Source organism: Platalea leucorodia (assembly GCF_965183815.1).
Source record: "Platalea leucorodia genome assembly, chromosome: 5".
Taxonomy (NCBI): Eukaryota; Metazoa; Chordata; class Aves; order Pelecaniformes; family Threskiornithidae; genus Platalea; species Platalea leucorodia.
The window spans coordinates 100,868,917-100,886,197 of record NC_138827.1 but is presented as its reverse complement, the minus strand read 5'-3'; the positions used below and the strand labels follow the sequence as shown (position 1 = coordinate 100,886,197).

Here is a 17,281-nt window from a genome sequence, read left to right as displayed (position 1 = left end):
GAGAGCGGCTGCAGCCAAACCAAAATGTCTGCTGGCCTTCCTGGCTACTGGAGCTGCTCATAGCCAAGATCGGACCGTCCTGCAAGTACAAACGTAGCCGAGCAGCTGAGGCTGATCTTGATGTAGAGGCTAAGCAGCACCTGGACTTCAAAAGCAATGAGAGTTACGAAAGTAACACCTTCGAAAAGAGAAACGCGGGATGGTGCAAAAGTCCACCTTGCTCAGGAACTAGCAGCGGCAGGGTCTTCGCAGTTTAATTTGAACTTTCTTTCCCATTTAGACCGGAGCAAGACCTCCTGAAAATGGATGAGCTGAATTTAGGCTGGACACTGGGGACGACTCGCCCAACATCTGCACTGGCCTGGAAGGAACGACCAAACCCAGAAGGTGTGTGAACATTTGGGACACTTCTCTCTTGGAGAGCTGGAAGTTGCTGTTCTGTCAATGCCGAATAGCTCCCAAAACGTAGAGCAGGCTGCGGAAAGCAGACACGTGCACCACAAGACTGACCTGAACCATCCTCTGCTTGTACCCAACATGCAAACTCCTTCAACGTTACAGGGAACACAAAGGAGAGATACAAAGACGGATGAGAAACTAATACTGATGTCTCCCTTAAAATTCCCGAGTCATTCCGTACAATACAGACAAGGATTTCATTGTAACCGTTTCCTGCCCTTCAGCAAAATTAAAAAAAAAGAATTTATTCAACAGCTCTGCCACTCACCGGCCTGAAAGAGCGGGCTCGTGCTTGCTACCACCAGCCCGACTGCGTGAAGCCTGGTTTTCTCAGCTCTAATGAGCTTTGCGTAGAACACCTGCCTTTCCTTCCATCCATCCCAAACTACTCCTTCCCCCTCCCGGTCTCCGTTCCCCATCAGTAACAGCGGTCCTGGATTTTCTTTTCCTGTTGAGTTCTGCTTTATCCAATTCCATCTCAAGCTCCGCATTTCTTGTACCTTCTTGGCGGCTTCGAAATACCCCGTGTTTCCGTGCTCAGAAGCGAGCTGTTCAACACGACCTTAGCCCTGCACTGACAAGCGAGCGCTGGGCTGTGCCTGCAATGCGCAAGCATCCACGATTTCAGGTGAAGTCACTGGGCAAGAAGAATTTTCAAGAGGCAGCTTAACAACACAAACCCTCCTCCATTTGAACATCCGGAGCCCAGCCAGAACAAGATTGGCCTGTAAAATCATTTTCAAATGAAAAGTCATTTTCAAAAAGAATTCTTGACAAGATTCAGATCAACTGCGGTTTTCCAGCTCAGTCAGACCCTGAGAACCAAATTCTGTTCTCATTTACATCAGAGCAAAGCTCAAAGCCTGATGAAATATTTGATGTTCACCCTGATGTAAATGAGAGCAGAATTTGGTCCGAAATATCCTGTTTTCCCTACTGACTTTATTACAGGGTGAGTGTTAGGCAGGAGTTCAGGTTTCTTTTGAAGTTATTTTATGGCAAGGAGATAGAGTGGCAGAGATCTAGTTCGACGAGTCTAATCTGCCCTAAATATGCACACAGTGCCTGATGAAAGAACCACAGAGAAGCTGTGGCAGCCCTGCAACGCATAGTTACAGAAGCCACACAAATATTATTGAGCTTGCAGTAATTTCAATTGGAAGTATACTGCTAGAAATCTAACCCTGGGTACTTCGCATGTCAGCAACTCAGAGATTTTTTAATATACCAGTTGAATGAGTTATAAACATGAAGGCTTGAAACCATTGCTGAAAACTTGCCCAGGAGGAAAGTGGAAAACGACAGCACAGAGCAAGAAATAAGCAGCACAACGGGACAGAGAGAACAGCCGAACGCGGAACTGGGAAAGGTGAAATCCCCGCCTTGCACACCCGCTTCACCTGCAGCGTCCAGCAGTTCCCTTACAGCGAACGACTTGATCAAACAGGAACGGAATAAATAAATAATGGCAGACAAACTGAATGTGTTACTCAGGAATTTTTGAATATCAGCAGGAGAAAACGGAGATGACGGAGCACTTGGAAGAAAACGAAGGAGCAAAACCTCGACTAAAGATGTCAGGGAGGTTAAGAGAGCAAATGGGACTTTACAGGTCCTTCCCTGTGGCATGCAAAGGGCCTGTTCAATGAGCCCTACAGACCATCCCCGCCAGTGGTATTTCGCCTGTAGTCATTTGCCCAACTTATCTGTACTCCCTCACACCGCCCTCCCTAATGAGTCATATTTCTTCTGTAATAGAGGAATAAGCCAGAAGAATTTAAGCCTGGAATAACAACATTGTACTTTGCATGTTTACAGTGCTTCTCCTACTTAAAGCACTTCTCTCGTATTACCCAACTGCTCTTCATAACAATCTCACCTGCATCTGCTTCCCCGATTCCTTCATTTCACAAAGGTGCAAATAAAGACAAAGACACCGGCAGCTCGCCCAAGGCTACAGATGAATAAATGAAAGAACCTAACTACAATTTCCAGTTCTGTGCCTGCATTAAAGGACTGCAGACCTTTCCCCAGCTGGAAGCAGAATGTCTTATTTCCCTATTCTGACCTTCCCTGCCGCTGGTGTAACCCCGGAGCAAGGCTTTCTCCACGGCCACACAACACTTCCACTTCACAGCCGGGGAAGCCTCGCCGGCAGCCGTGCCGTTCCCATTACCTCCGTCCTTAGGTAGCTCTACGTACACAACGCAGCTCACACTTAGGACAGGTCTGGTCTTGCAAAGCTGAGGTTTCTCCAACAGGCCCACACTGGAGATTACTTCAAACCTTTTGCTCTGGCTCTGTATAACGACGAGCACCTCAGAAATACAGTTACGGTGCAGCTCTACGACATGCAAATATTTACAGTGGATATAAATCAGAGACTGCTATCTCCCCACCAGAAATAATTCCCCAAACACAAAAAGTAAAAAAACTAACAACTTGGCTTGTTGGTCAGCTGCACTAACCCACTTATAGCAGCAGCGGCATTAAGGAAAAACATGCTACGTGTTTATACGCACTCCGCTTGGGACTCATCGAGTCTAACCATTTTTGAGCTGGTAAGTCTAGATTCATTTGTTCTTTGATAATAAATCCACACATATATCCAACATTCAAAATAAACCAGAACAGCACCTTTCTAGGACTTGATTCTCACACGAGGGCTTCTGAACCTTCATACAATGTTCTCAAATCCCATTAACACTGTACGCAAACGTGATAGGCTTGAACGTATATACCTCCGAATGACACCGGTTTGCTCCACGTGAGCCTACTGGAATAGCTGTATTAATTTCAGCAGTCAGTGTTCCATCACAGAGAGTTGATTTTGTAATTTCTCCACAAATAAAATTCCTACTGATAGTAAAACCAGGAGTTTTGCATTTCAAGGGCTTGTGTAAATGGCTCTGAAAATGGGAGATCTAATGCACCGTGCCTGGTTGTTTCATCTAAGAGCATCCAAAAGTGTTCCGAGACAGAAGAACTGGAGTAAAGCTCTCAAGATCCCCATTAGTTTTCCACTTCAGGGACACAGCTTGACTGACCAAAAAGCAAAGGCAGCAATTCACAGTCTAGATTCATCTTGCTGGAATTATGGCTCTTTTACGCAAAAGTGCACAAAATGACGGCATCACCACCACCGTCTGATTCTTTGCAGCTCAAAGTGACTTATGGAATATCTGCAGTTTATGGAAATCTAGGAAATTTAGCTGAATGAGAAAGCTCTAGCCAACGCCATGTAAGAGAACTATCGACACGTGCATCAAATGCTAATGCCGCAGAGTAACGTACCTCCTTAAAGTTATCGAATGCAGATAAAATGATTTCATGCCCTCCCCTGACGAGGCAAACAGCTGCTAGAAGTTCCAAGACAAGGGCCTTCGTCCTGCAAAGAGAAGAAACCGCAACAGTCAACGACCACCGGGGGATGAACCACCTTCTGCCTACCTGCTTGCAAAAGGGGTGCAGAGACACGGGGAGACGTAGTTTGCATCCTGTGTATTTTTAATCTCTTGAAACTAGTAAACCTGCAAAATGCATAATGCTGAGCATCATCTGATCCAGGGCATTTTGTCTCTCCCAGGATCATGCAGTTTCCCCTCATTTTAATGCTTCTCAAAACATGCAAAAATTTAAATCACAAATTATACTTGTGGAAATCCAAGCAAACCAAAGGCAGTTGCGTAACTCCGGCAAAGGCAGACCACGTCAGCCTTCGACAGCCTGCACTCCCGGAGAGTTCACCTGCACAAGCCCGCAGACGAGGCAGTTGTACACAAGCCAGGATCACCGCACATCAGCCACGAGTCAGCTGTCTTCACCGCAACGCATCCTCTGAGCCCAGGTTTTAATGAGTGTGCATATAATTCAGATCTGTATTTTTCCTGATACAAATCTGAATTATTTTCTATGACAATTTGTATTATTCATAGCCGCAAAAAAAACCCAAGACGTGGTTCACTGAAGTAAATATAGGATGCCTTAGCATGTCTTTCCCCTCTTGAATCAGAAATCTGGGCAACTGATTGACAGCAGTGCTAACACAGGCATATTAATGAGAGAAGACAACAGATTACTGAAAGAAAAGCATGCGAGAGACTCAGTGTAACTCCAGTATAAATAATCCCCAGTACTTTCTTATAGGGTTCACATAAGGCAAAAGCACCAACCAGAATTTATGGTCAGATGAGCTCTGAGCAGATATTAAAATCATGCAGACACATATGAAATTAGTCTCATGCTAAAGCCATGACTCAAACCAGATGTTACAGAAAAAGAAATACCTTTTGGCTTTCAAAGTGTCAAGGTTATCTTTGGAAACCAGATAAAATGTTCACTTTCCTAGGAAATTTTAAATGTATCATTTTCAATTCTTACTCATCAATTTTTTTTTCCTGCCACAAGAAGAAAATCCAAGCTCTTTCAGACAGGATCAAGGGGTTCTTACTACAGATCTTCAGTATTTTCCCCTCCAAGGGCGGGCTGTGACCGGTGTGAGCGGGGAGGAGGCAGAGCGATCGCTGCCAGCCGAGAGCCCGGGGGATGCCCAGGTCTCCGATGCCGCCCGCAGCGCTCACCCGCCGGCTGCCCCCCGCCTGGCGTGGGGACGGGGAGAGGACAGGCTGTGTCCCTGCCACCCCTCTGGGCACAACCAGAGGAGACGGAGTCCCTGCATCCATCCTCCACCTGGCCTGCCCGCTCCTGCGGCTCCTGGCTCCGCGGTGTGCGCGGTCTGGGGGTGGGCTCAGCCCTGCAGCATCTCTCAGAGCTGCCCCTTCCCTTTTTGCACATCTCGGACAACCCTAAGCACTCAAACCCCTGGTTTCTTCAAAAATCACGATGGGGCTAAACCAGAAAGAAATGAGGTTTTGAACAGCACTAACATTAAGTTTTGTCTTCAGATTATTTTAGCCACATTTGAAAGTTGTTTTTTTTTTTAATAAACAGAAACCTAAATAATGCACTTCTTTCAAACATGAAAACTTAGGCTCTCTCTTGATCACCTGATTTCCAGGCACAGGACACCAAAAGTGATAAAAACAATAAACTTCCCATATCCTTCCCATGTATGCTGTGCCCAGGCTTGCTGACTAAGGGCTAAATAAAAGGAAGGAAGGAAGCACCTACAAAAAATCAGGACAAGATTTCAAGCAGTGTACTGTAAGGCAAGCGGACAGCCTAAGCAAAGGCCGTATATATACACATATATAGTGCTGTTTAGTTTTGTCTCATCCCCTAGTTCTACCTTTCCTTGCAAACACCAGTATGTCAGATTTGGTTTCGTTAGACATGCAAGAGGTTCGCAGCTCCAGGCGTTGCTGGAAGCAGCTGCCAGGGTCACAAGTGTGTGCGGGGAGCGGAGGGGACGCAGCCTCGCAGCCATCAGTTCCGCTGTGCAATTACACCATTGCTGCTGGGACTGAACGGCAACCCGGTACAGAACAAGAACGAAACCCTCTCTCAAAGAAATTCAAACCTAAGGACCTCTCAGACAAAATCTAGTTAAGAAGACTTTCCTGTTCTTCAGGAAAATCCCATGCTAAACTGCTCGTTATCAGCAGGGTCGCCTTTGCACTGCAATAGAGCTGGAGTGCTTAGGGAGCACGTTTTCAGCTGAAGAGTCAGCAGCTCCTGAAACCAATGGCACTAGATGGCAATTGCTCATCTATTTGCACCATAATACAGATTTAATCTGATTCAGAATGAAGTTTGATCTTTGCTACAGGTTTGCGCATAAACATACCCCTGAAAATCCCTTTCCATGTACTCTTTACTTACCTACTTCTTAAAGTCTCTAAAAGCAAGTGCAGCCTACCTGGGATTCTTGTTGTTCAAACTTAGTGCAATTTCATTAACGGCATGTGGATGCGACATGACCATATTGAATCCATACTGAAAAGAGAAGGGGAAAATGCTGTTTCAGTTTTGAGACTGAAATTATTATTTTTAAAATCCAACAAATTAGGTATCTCTAACTAGATCTGGCGGCAGTCTTTCACAATGCTGTAAGCCAAACAAAACGTTGTCGAGTTTACCAAGTCAGCCAGCACATTTCCACCTACCACCCTACCTGACAGCTTCTCTGCCACTAGCAGTGTCGAAAGTACTCGGTTTGGCCATGTCAGCCAACAAAAAGGGGTCCAAGAGCTGCTCCTACACCACTGCCAACCCCTCTGCTCATCCTTTCCCCTCCCTCTCTCTTTATTTCTGACTGTCAAGTTACTCTCTGAAGTGGAATTTGCAATTTAGCTGCCAAAATCACTTCTTTTCCAGCATGCACGCTGCCATAGAGCGACCGCATCGTGCAGTTACTGCACGAGTACTGCTGGCTTTGCTCTCCAAAAATGAAAAAAAACCTGCTTTGGAAAATACTGTATTGGTTATTAGTACAAGATTGTTGTTTGCATCCTTCCCATCAGAGGCACGAAACCCGGTAAATCCAGGGAGCCGGTATCCCCAAGGGCAGAGTTCACATACGCAGCCGTGTTAGAGATACCTCGTACGACCATACATAAAATACATATAAAAGTAAAATAAACTCATAATAAAGGTGTTCACCACAGCCTTTCTTTGGAACACGTCACTTTTAGCTGTTAGTGTTTTAGCAAAAAATCCCAAGTCTCTGAGCTACCTGGGCATGCCATATGATCACAGCATCCCACTGAAGAGAAAAGAAACTCATGAAAATAAGATTAGCTTTGGTCGAGTTTATTCTTTGACTCGCAGTTATTGCAATTGCCTTGCGATAAACACGTAATGAGCGAAAGCTTGGATTTTCCATCAGTGTGTAGCTCTTCTGAAAAATTCTCATCTTTCCTAAGTGTTAGTACTGAGACAAATTATAAGTTCAGCTGTGTGGCTGCATGCCTAATCAGTTAGTGCAAACCGAGCCCAGCGCTGCAAACAGAACGGGCCCGATACGCACATGCTCCTATCGACGCGCGTCTTCACATCTGTACTAAATCATCTGCATGGGTACACACGGACCGTGTTATATTGCTTCCCAGCTACACTGCCTAAGAACGAGTAAGAATTTAAACCTTTCCATCAGTTTTACCCTAACAATTCACCGCTAACCTTTTCCTCCCTCCTCCCAGCAACAAAACAGTTATGTGGTCCAAAAGAACAAAAAAGGGAAATACCTGGTAATTCATTATGGCCCGTAAACACATGATGCAGACGTGAACATCATCTTTTTTACTCACTAATCTGGAATTTTTTAGTGTTCTTCGGCTTGGCAAGGTGTTATACCTGCAAACAAAAACAGCTCTCATCAATCGCAAGACTATTTTTAGGCGGTAAGAATAAAGGAATGGAAATACTCCACTGGGTGAAAACGCAGACATCTTTTCGCTCTGCCGAGCAGACGACCATCGGACAACACAAATAAATAAAGCAAATAAAGCAGAAAAAAGGTGACGGGCCGTTCAGGCTGGCGGTGTAGGAAGCTCCAGGCGCTCGGCTCCGCGACTGCCCACTGGCCACCGCTGCCCGCCCCGGGCCAGCGCGGCACAGCCCATCCCAAGGCAGGCACCCCCAGCCTCGGGGCGCGCGTGGCCCACCACAGCCAGAGGCGTGCTGCGTTTTCTTCCATGCGCTTTACCCTGCACGAGCAACGGCCCAGACTTTTAATGGAACCGAGCATTCGCAGGCATCAGCAAATGTATTAATTCCCGCTGCATTTCATTTAAGAATGGTGCCTCTCTTCTATTCTGCAGCTGAGCTTTCTGAAAGCCCTCCAAATTATTTGAGGAAAATACAGCCCTTAGGAACTTTGCTCAGAACAGAGGCATTAATTATTTTAATTGTAACCCCTAACTGGTAAATCAACCTTGAATTCAATTAAATAAGTACCCGGAATAAACACAAAGGGAAATCTTTTAATCTGTTATTTCTATGACATAGTAAATGAAAACCACATTTCAGCTCTTCCCGAAATACTGCTTATTTTCTTTCAGAAAAAACATCCTTCATGAGCTGAGCACAGGCAACTGGAGACAAGGAGAGGGGCTGCCATATGAAATACATACATGTTCTTACGTACGCGGAACTGAATAAGCAATGAGAGGATCATGATTATGGTCAAGAAATCTTTTGACAGTGATGCGCTAACTGCTGCGATCGGCCGCTGGTGGCCGCCGCGCTGCCCCGGCGAGCCCCGGGACCAGCACAGCACGGGGGACGGGACCCGTCCAAGCTGCGGGGGGTCTGCGGGCCCCCCGGCCGTGCCAGGGACACGGGGGTTCTCTGCAAAGCTGTGCGGGCTGCCCCGAGCAGCCCCAGCCGGCGGCACCGCGGGTGACGCCGACAGTGGCGGTGAAGGGTGGCGTTTGGGGTTGGAAAAACACGGTGTTTATCCCGCCCCCCCAATTTACAGTGGAAAACCAGCCCAGAGGGAAGGTCCAAGCAGGTTCTCAATTCGTCACAGGGCTGCAGCATCCAGAGATTTGCTCCTGATTTACACCTATGCAGGTGAGAGCAGAGACCAGAAGGGCATCGGCTCATCGGCTCAGAGGCTAATGAAACCTCTAGGCAGGCACAGTAATCCTTTGAGACTTCCAACTATCACACTCGGGCCTGAAAATGGAGGAAGAAAGTCTAAAAATCAGCTGAAAGGAAGACAGAAATAAAAACAACATGATGCACGTGCAGTGATGTGCAAATTCTGACATTTGTTATGCAAAGAGCAACGCCACTGGGGGAAGAAAGAGAAATTCATAGATGAAGCTTGACTGGTGGAGTAAATACAACCTCCAGTAAAAGCAAGGCTTCTTCAGACACCTGCAGCTGGCCTCACACTTGGCAATGCCACCCTTGCAGCCTGGGGAACATACCCGGGAAGGCTCTTCTCCTCTTTGATTTGGGGAGTGGGGAAAGCTGCTGGATTGCAGCATCCTTAGCTCTCCCTCCAGTCCCTAACCAGGAGTTAAACGAATCAGTGCTGGCACCCAGCAATGACTCAAAGCACAACTGCAAACAGGGGCCAGGGCAGGGTGAGGAGGCGAGCCGGAGAACGGGAGAGCTCCCAGGGGACAGGCAGACCCGGGCTCTTCCATCCGAGAACTATCCCAGCGCTCCAAGAAAGTATGAGAGCCATGGAAGGAGTCAACGGGGAACGATCTGTCATTATTTCTCCTAACATGGGAACTATGTGGCGTCACGTGTAATTATCAGGCGAGAGGATCAAAGCAAACCTGGTGATTTTCCAGGCGCTCCTCCACAGAGTGCTCCGGAGAGCGGGAGCTCTTTGGCATGACTGCTGCGGAGCCCAGAGCCTGGCACGGGCTCCAAAAGCACTTACACCACTTCACAGGGGAAAAAAATCCATCAAGGACTATTAACCAGGAGATGCAATCCTTAGATCAGGATGCTTAAATCTACAGACTGCTGGAAGCAGGAGCGTGTACCAGGAGAAACATCACTGGGTACCTGCCTTGCTCGTGCTAAGCAAGTGCCCTAAGCATCTCCTGCAGCAAGCGTCTGCTCGGGGGCCGTGTCAGAGAAGGAATCAGGTACGGCTTTGGTGTCAGCACACTTCACCATCTTCCTCCGACTTTCTCTGCATATTTTGAGTGCATTTGGGGGGTTGCCCTGTTTATTGCCAACGCTACTGTGCAAGTTACTTGTCTCATCCGTGCTACTCATTTTGTTCAAAAAAGAGGTGTAGCTTTTAAAACCGGTGAATAACACTATTAACGATGATGATGATCATCATCATAGTAATAGTAAAGATTAATAATAAATACATGAACAAGTAATAACAGACTTGTTTTATTCTGACTCACTAGCTGACTCTCCAACACAAAGAACATCCTTGCAAATTTTCTCGCTTTCAAGGTGCAAAACAAAACGAATGAGCTAGCTGGCACACGGGTCTGGGCAAATCTTCTCACTTTAAAGGTACAAAACAAAACGAATGAGCCTGCTGGCACGAGGGTCTGGGCGCACCGTGCGCCGGGCAGCCAGCACGGCTCAGCGGCACCAGGAGCCTTCCCCGCTCCGCAGCTCCAGCGCAGGACGCGAGCAGAACGCGCCGGAGCACGGTGCAAAACCAGCCTGCCCACGGAGAGCCCGCGACTCTCGGGCTTCAGCAACTACTTCCCTTTGCTTTCATTTTCCAGAAGCGCCGAGATGAAAGAAACCCCAAAATTCAAAGCAGAATTCAGTCAAACTGCTTTTTTTTCCCCATCTATATGAATGCATAAATCAGCTCAGGGCACTCCAGACGGATTTCAGGTTTGCAGGAAACATGACCCAGTTTTGCCTGAGCCAGCGCGAGCGGTTAAAGCACGGGAGCTGGGTTTCGGGGAGCAGAGCCTGAGATGGGGCGCAGGCTGTGCCTCAGAGGACCGGGACAGGACGAGGCTGCGGGGCTGTCCCGGCTGGCCCCGAGGCACCACAAGCACTTGGGATGGGGTGCTGCACCGCACCTCGCACCTGGGATCTGGGACGCTTTGTCCGGCTGCTCCCGGTGGGAATGGGGCCAGCCAGGGAGCTCCAGCCGAGGCGGTCCTGCCTGTGTCCCTGCGGACAGACCGACTGCTGCCAAACCTCCCTTCCCGGGACAAAAGAAGAGCAGTGCAACCTCTACCTGGGAGCCCGACACTGAGTCTGAACTGGGAAGTGTGGAAGTGCTGCCGGTGTTGGCTGGAGAATGTGTAACCACAACGCAGTAGCGTATTTCCATACATTCATTTTACTAAATATGAAAAACACTGCAATAAAAAGATTTAAAAGTCATTTCTCATCATACAGAGATTGTTCCTACAATGACTTATCTCAGTTTTAAACTACTAAAGCCTGCATACATTATTTTATTTTAAATTTTAAATAAGCAGAGTAATTAGATCTTTATCATGCCACTGATAGAAGAAAAAAAATCTTCCTCAGTGCCTGGTGTATCAACTCCTTAAATTTCAGAATGCCTTTAAACACCTCACAGAGTTTCGTCAGCTGTAACAAATGGGAGCAAGTCCCCTAAACTAATGAAAGATGACTATAAAGCCAGAATGTGGCATTTCCAGCCGCTTGGGGAGCGAGGAGAAACAGAATCGGGGAGCAAAGAGACTCTGCAGCGCAGCAGGAGCCTGGAGCACGCTGGGTCCCATCTCCCTGGGATCTCAGCCTGGCACCCAGCCAGCTGGACGGAGGCTTCCCGGGCCAAGAGATGCTCCTCTACACCCCTCACCACCCACGTGGCTGCCCGGGCACCTCATCAAACCCCTGCTCTGCAGAGCAATGCAGGCACCAGAAGGAAGGTTTGAGGTGAAGACAATATTCGCCTCTTCTGAAGAGGTGCAAAAGACCCACAGAAACCCAGCAAGGACTGCAGACATCCCGTACTACCTGCCCGCAGCCAGGAAAACTGCTGTTTTCAAGCCTGGAGATGCTCACTTGGAGGATGCTCATGACCAGAGGTAGCTGTTGCGTCCTCTGCCCAACGCCCAAGGTGACCCTCACCTCTGGGTACCCTGCCCCAGGGCAGGCGCACAGCTCAGCCCCAGGCTGCACACCTTGCCCCGCGCTCTCCGCCGCGGTCCTCGGCCTTCCCCGCCATCCCGCCCACCCCGCGTCGGCGCTGTGTTATTCAGGGATCTCATCAGCGATACTCAGAGCCCGCGCCCTCCGGCTCGCAGAGCTTCCACCCGTGCTAGTTTACGATTAGGCTGAGAAACGGGCACAGAATATGCAATCGAGAGCTGCACTGCAGAGAAAATATCTCTAGCACAGATGGGATTCTGCCCTAGATTTAGATCGCTTCCCTTCAACAGATGCAAATTTCTTCACACAGACATGAATGCCAAGAATTAATGAGGATTTTTTGTACAGAAACTCTTTTACGACGACTCTGCACACTGGAACTAAGGCTCAAGATGCTTTCTCTGTATTTGTGGCAATCGCAACGACCCCGATTTGTTTCCCTCCTAAAGGCAGGGCAGACCGGCGGTAGCTCTAACACCTCCCTTTACGCGACATGAGCCACGCCAGGGTGGATGATCTTCTTTTGCTTTTATTTCATTTCTTGTTACTAAACATTAGGCTGATCCGAGCATCTGGATGAATCGTTGGTTTTGATTTCCTGTCTGCTGCAGGTCAAAGATTGTGTCACCAAGAGTATATTTATCCTGGTAATTAAATTCAGATGGTTCCTCTTTTATTTCCTCTGCCCCTCCTTTAAAGAAGAACTACAAAACCTCACTTCTGAAAAAAGCAGAAACAGAAAACCCGACCATGTGCAAGCTCCCGCAGCGTGTAATGCTTTCCTCCTGCCCGCCATCGGCGGCGGGCACGGGGTGGCACGCGTGGCACTTCGTGCCTTTGCCGCTGGCGGCTATGGGGCAGCGGGCAGGATCCGGCATTCCCACAGCCGGGACACTGCACCCGCGTGGGAAAGCCAACGGCCATTAACACCGAGGCTAAATCTGTGCTGAAATACACAGTACAGTTCAAGGTTCCTTTTCTCGCCCAGATCTAACAGAAGTACATTTCTGTTCAGGAATAACTCCTTCATCATTTTCATTCAATTTGCTAACAATTTAGTTAATTTGGGGCTTGTAAAGGCACTGCCATCACGTCTCTGGAGACCAGGCTGTGTGTTGACCCACCAGCCTCCTAGAGAGGTGAGAAGGACCATTCAGCCCAGACAGCCTGAAGAAATTAATTTGGAAAAACTACTCCTGCCTCCATGTCCACCTTACTTTGTTAATGTGATCAGCCAGAACCGCTGAACATGTCCAGTGTGTCCTGCACTCAGCCAGCACTTTGTACAACCAAGACCTAGAAAACACAACACACAAGGGCATCTTCTGGTGCAGAACAGCTCACACCGACACCGAAGACCCACAGATGGGTAATTATAACACCTACACAACAAACTGGGATACTCAAAGTAAATAAAAGCCCTTTCCACCACGGTAAGCGAGCACAAGTCTCCATACAAACTCCCGCCACCTCCACCAACTGCAGTGGGAGGACCTTCACGCTTACAATGAGGACATGTGCCCAGTCCAACAGTGTAGACTTCTAATGCACCGCCTTAATAACGAACACAAGTTACAGCTGGTTTCTCCTATCGTTTTTATCTTATTATCTGCTAAAGAATATCATGCCCTCGTTTGTCTACACTGGCTCCCTCAGAGAAGGAGCGCGGAGAGGAGAGGACAGCCCAGGGTGGACCTCATCTCCCCCGTGGCAGCTCGCCCAGCTCTGTGTGGGCTGGGACTCCTGGTTTTCACTGGGGTTTGGTGGTTTTTGGATTGCATTTCTGCGATTTTGCTGGTGGTGGCTTGGAGGCAGTGGTGTTTGTGTTACGAATGTCCTTCTGACAGCAGAAAGGGACTTTGGAAGGGGAAGGTCTCGGCGCTTCCTACTAACTTGGGATTTCTCTGATCTCCTCTTAGAGCAAGTTACAAGCGGGGTCTGCTGGACGTGGGGACCCTGAACTCGCACCCCTCTGCAGGGGACGAGGCCCGGAGAGGGAACGGCAGCGAGCCCGTGCTCAAGGGTGGCCCCCACAAGCGCTAAAACCAGTGAGGTGCCATCAGCATCTTCGCTCATGCAAGGGCATAAATATCTGCCCCAGGCGAGCCGCAGCAGATGTGCTGCCCGAAAATGTCTCCTTTCTGCCACCTCAGACAAGGGTGACAAAGCTGGTTTGTGCTACAAATGTAAAGAAAATAAATGACTTTGAGCTTGCTGGTTTTGTCTTCATCTAAAAGAATCTGGGAAAATTATTAATCCGTAAAGCAGAGGAGATATTTGCTGCTTAAAAAAGGCGAGAAAAGAAATCAAAACGGCCGGTTTTGGCCTCCCTCCTCCCAGGCCAGGCAGCCAGCGCGTGGCTACAGCTGCAAACGCACACGTGGGTGGTGCTCAGCTCCGCAGCGCTGCGCGCATCCCAGGCGACTTCCAGCACGGGCACCAGCGTGCTCCTGTACCCAAACACAGGTGGGCGCTGCCGGGGATTCTCCCCCAGTTCGACCAGGGCATTTCCCTACGAACACCCCCCCACCGCCACCAAGCAAGCCAGGCGAAAAGGGGTGCAGGCTGCGCCGGAGCTACCCGCGGCTGCCAGGGACACCGCCGCCTGACTCATGCTGTCCCGGGTCTGTCAAAATCGTGGTCTTGGGGTAGAGAAACCAAAATCACAAGACTGACAACGGACTGCTCAAAAATACGCTGTTAAATTAGCAAGTATCTGACAAAAATTATGGCGACAAAGTCAGCTGGTCCCTGAGCAGCGAAAGTCTCAATGGCAACATCCGATACATCGCGGCCTAAGCCACAGTGCCAAGTTTGAGTCCAATTATTGAATGCATTCAAAGCCCGTTTATGGATTAAGATACATTTGCCTGGATCACTCTCTCACTACGGACTCCACAGATTGTGAAGAAAGAAATGAAGTTTCTTAGTTCAATCCACATAAAAATTGAAGTATTTGACTGCATAGAAAGGGAATTTCTAATGGGCTGGGACATTACAAAGTCTGCATTAATATTTATCTGACAGGAGATTATGACTCTCATGTGAAAGTACAATGCTCTTTCCCCCAAAAAAGCAGCAATAAAATCCCCAAAGGTTCATCCCCGTTTTTATCCTTCTGCCCTCATTTTGGTGTTTGCTTCCCAAATCCCTGTGCCTCCTCTTAAAAAAAGAAAAACCCTCAGTTGCCAAGGAAACCCAGCGAGCAGGGAACTGGCAGGGTTTAGCACTACTAAAAAGAGCTACGGGAAGCCAGTTAAAGTCACAATTAGAAGTGGACAGCCTCAGCCACGCAAACGAACAGCCAGAAAGCCTCCGTGCCCACGTCACCGCCGGGCGAGTTCGCACCGCAGCCAGCTTGCCCCGGCTGGTCGCAAGGGAACTGCTCACCGCGACAGAGCCGCACCGTTTGCAAGCGTGCAAGGGGTACAACCCTGCCAGTAATTCCTAGTGTCACCTTGTGCTTATCTCCTATTCCTTTTGCTAAAATTAAATGTGCACAGCACAGATCAGCCGGGGTCGCGCAGGGTCCTGAGGGCTACAGCAGGTTTACTGCTACTGAACCCTGAGGACAGGCAGGACAGCGGGTGCCATCGCACTGCCGCGCCAGCACCAAAAATTGAGAAAAAACGGTGCGAAAGCCGGCACGAACCACTGTTTCCCCAAATCTTCTTGCTGTTTTAAGAAAAAGGAATCCAGGCTAAACCTGGTTTCATTTTTCATACTGCTATGGCATTTACTAATTATACAAAAAAGCCCTTCTTAAAAACTTCCCACCCACTTTTAGCTTTGACTTTTTTTAATACACAGAGTCCCCAGCTATTGAAAAAGTAGACACTTTAAAACACAGGTATTTTTTTTTTTAATGAAACACAAACCACAGATGCTAATTCCAGATAAATGTTGGCCAGTTTCTGCCCAAGCTGCCCGGTACAAAGACGGCTCTGCAGGCAGGAGAGGGCACTTGGCTGAAAACCACCGCACTAGGTTACATTTCTGTGCCAGTGCTGGACATGAGTGAAGTCTCTATTTGTAAGAAAAAAGCTGAAATAACATGGGCAACGACTAAGAGCTCTATGTCTTAGGTATGAAACTAATAATACTATTTGCAATACGACAAAGAGAACTAGTATCTTGTTTCGAAGTAAAACACCTTTTTTTTTTTTTCCTCTTTTAGAAAATCCCACTCTACGGAAGCAAACTACACTTTGAAGTTATAATGTGATAACCACACGTTTTGGAGGCTGAAAATTCCCCCTGATGCTCAGGAGGTCGCTTTACCAAGACGTCCGATTACCAGATTATAAGGCATGGGGAGCAGGGCTAGCCAGCGGCTCCCATGCCCTGCACAGCCCCTGCCGCCTCTGACCTTCCACCTGGGACTTACGAGATCCTCCGGCTCGAAGCCTCGTCGGCAGAGCGCAAAGTGAAGCCGCTCCAGAGGCAGGTGGCTGAAAAGCAGCTCTGGCGGCGTTTGAACTGAAGTTGCTCAGGCAGAGAAACCAATCTGATGGTATGCGAAAGGCGGGCGAGAGCAGGGGAGGGAAGGGTGCGAGAGAGAGAATTGGAGGAGAGCATGTGAAAGAGGGAGGGGAATGAAGGATGCAAGGAAGGAGACGTTGACATGGTAAATAAAAAAGGTAAGGAATGAAGGGGGATGTGAAAAAGGAAAAAGGATGGAAGGAAATGAAGAGAACAAAATGTAAGAGTCATGTAATGTATACCTGACTTACGCATCTCTAGTGTAACTAAGCACAAGCATGCCTCCCCAAGACAGACAGCAGAATCAGACATCCTCCTGCAAGCACGAGACTCTACCACTTCTCTGTCATAGTAATTAAAAGATCAAAGAAAACCAAAACCGCTAAGAACACCTTTGCAACATTTAAAAAAAAAAAAAGCAACGGGTCGAGTGATTTTGCTGCACTCCACAGCCCGTATCTCTGTACCAGGACTGCGTGTCCGTCTGCCCTGCACTGAGGGCTGTGAACTACATCTTCCAGGTATCGCACCCGCTGCCGCTCAGGCCGTAAGTGGAAGGCACTCACTTAACACCAACGAAAGAGCCAACGCTACCATTGACCAGCAAACCAAAACTGAACCTCAACTGGAAGGCACAGGAAAAGGCAGCAAGTCCTCACTGGCTCCATCTTTTTTGGACTCCTTTATGCTCCCAGTACTATGTAATGGAGCTCCACAAAAGCCAGAAAAAGTGAAAAAGCGTATGAGTAAATACCATTCAGCACCCTGAGCTGTGCCCCTAGGTAACAGTCCTGCGAGTCTAAAGGTGATGTTCAGTATGTTTTATAATAGGGAAGCATCGAAGAAATGTAAGAGA

General features: G+C 48.2%; 1 protein-coding gene across 1 annotated transcript in view; it reads right to left on the bottom strand.

Annotated features, from left to right (window-relative positions):
• Nucleotides 1-17,281, bottom strand: part of FMNL2 (formin like 2) — a gene marked incomplete at its 5' end in the record, with an annotated part of 71,533 nt that overhangs the window by 36,139 nt on the left and 18,113 nt on the right. The window contains 3 exons of the mRNA XM_082311736.1: nt 3,754-3,847; nt 6,278-6,354; nt 7,605-7,713. Of these exons, the coding sequence (XP_082167862.1) occupies nt 3,754-3,847; nt 6,278-6,354; nt 7,605-7,713 (280 nt within the window). The remainder of the gene's footprint in view (nt 1-3,753; nt 3,848-6,277; nt 6,355-7,604; nt 7,714-17,281) is intronic.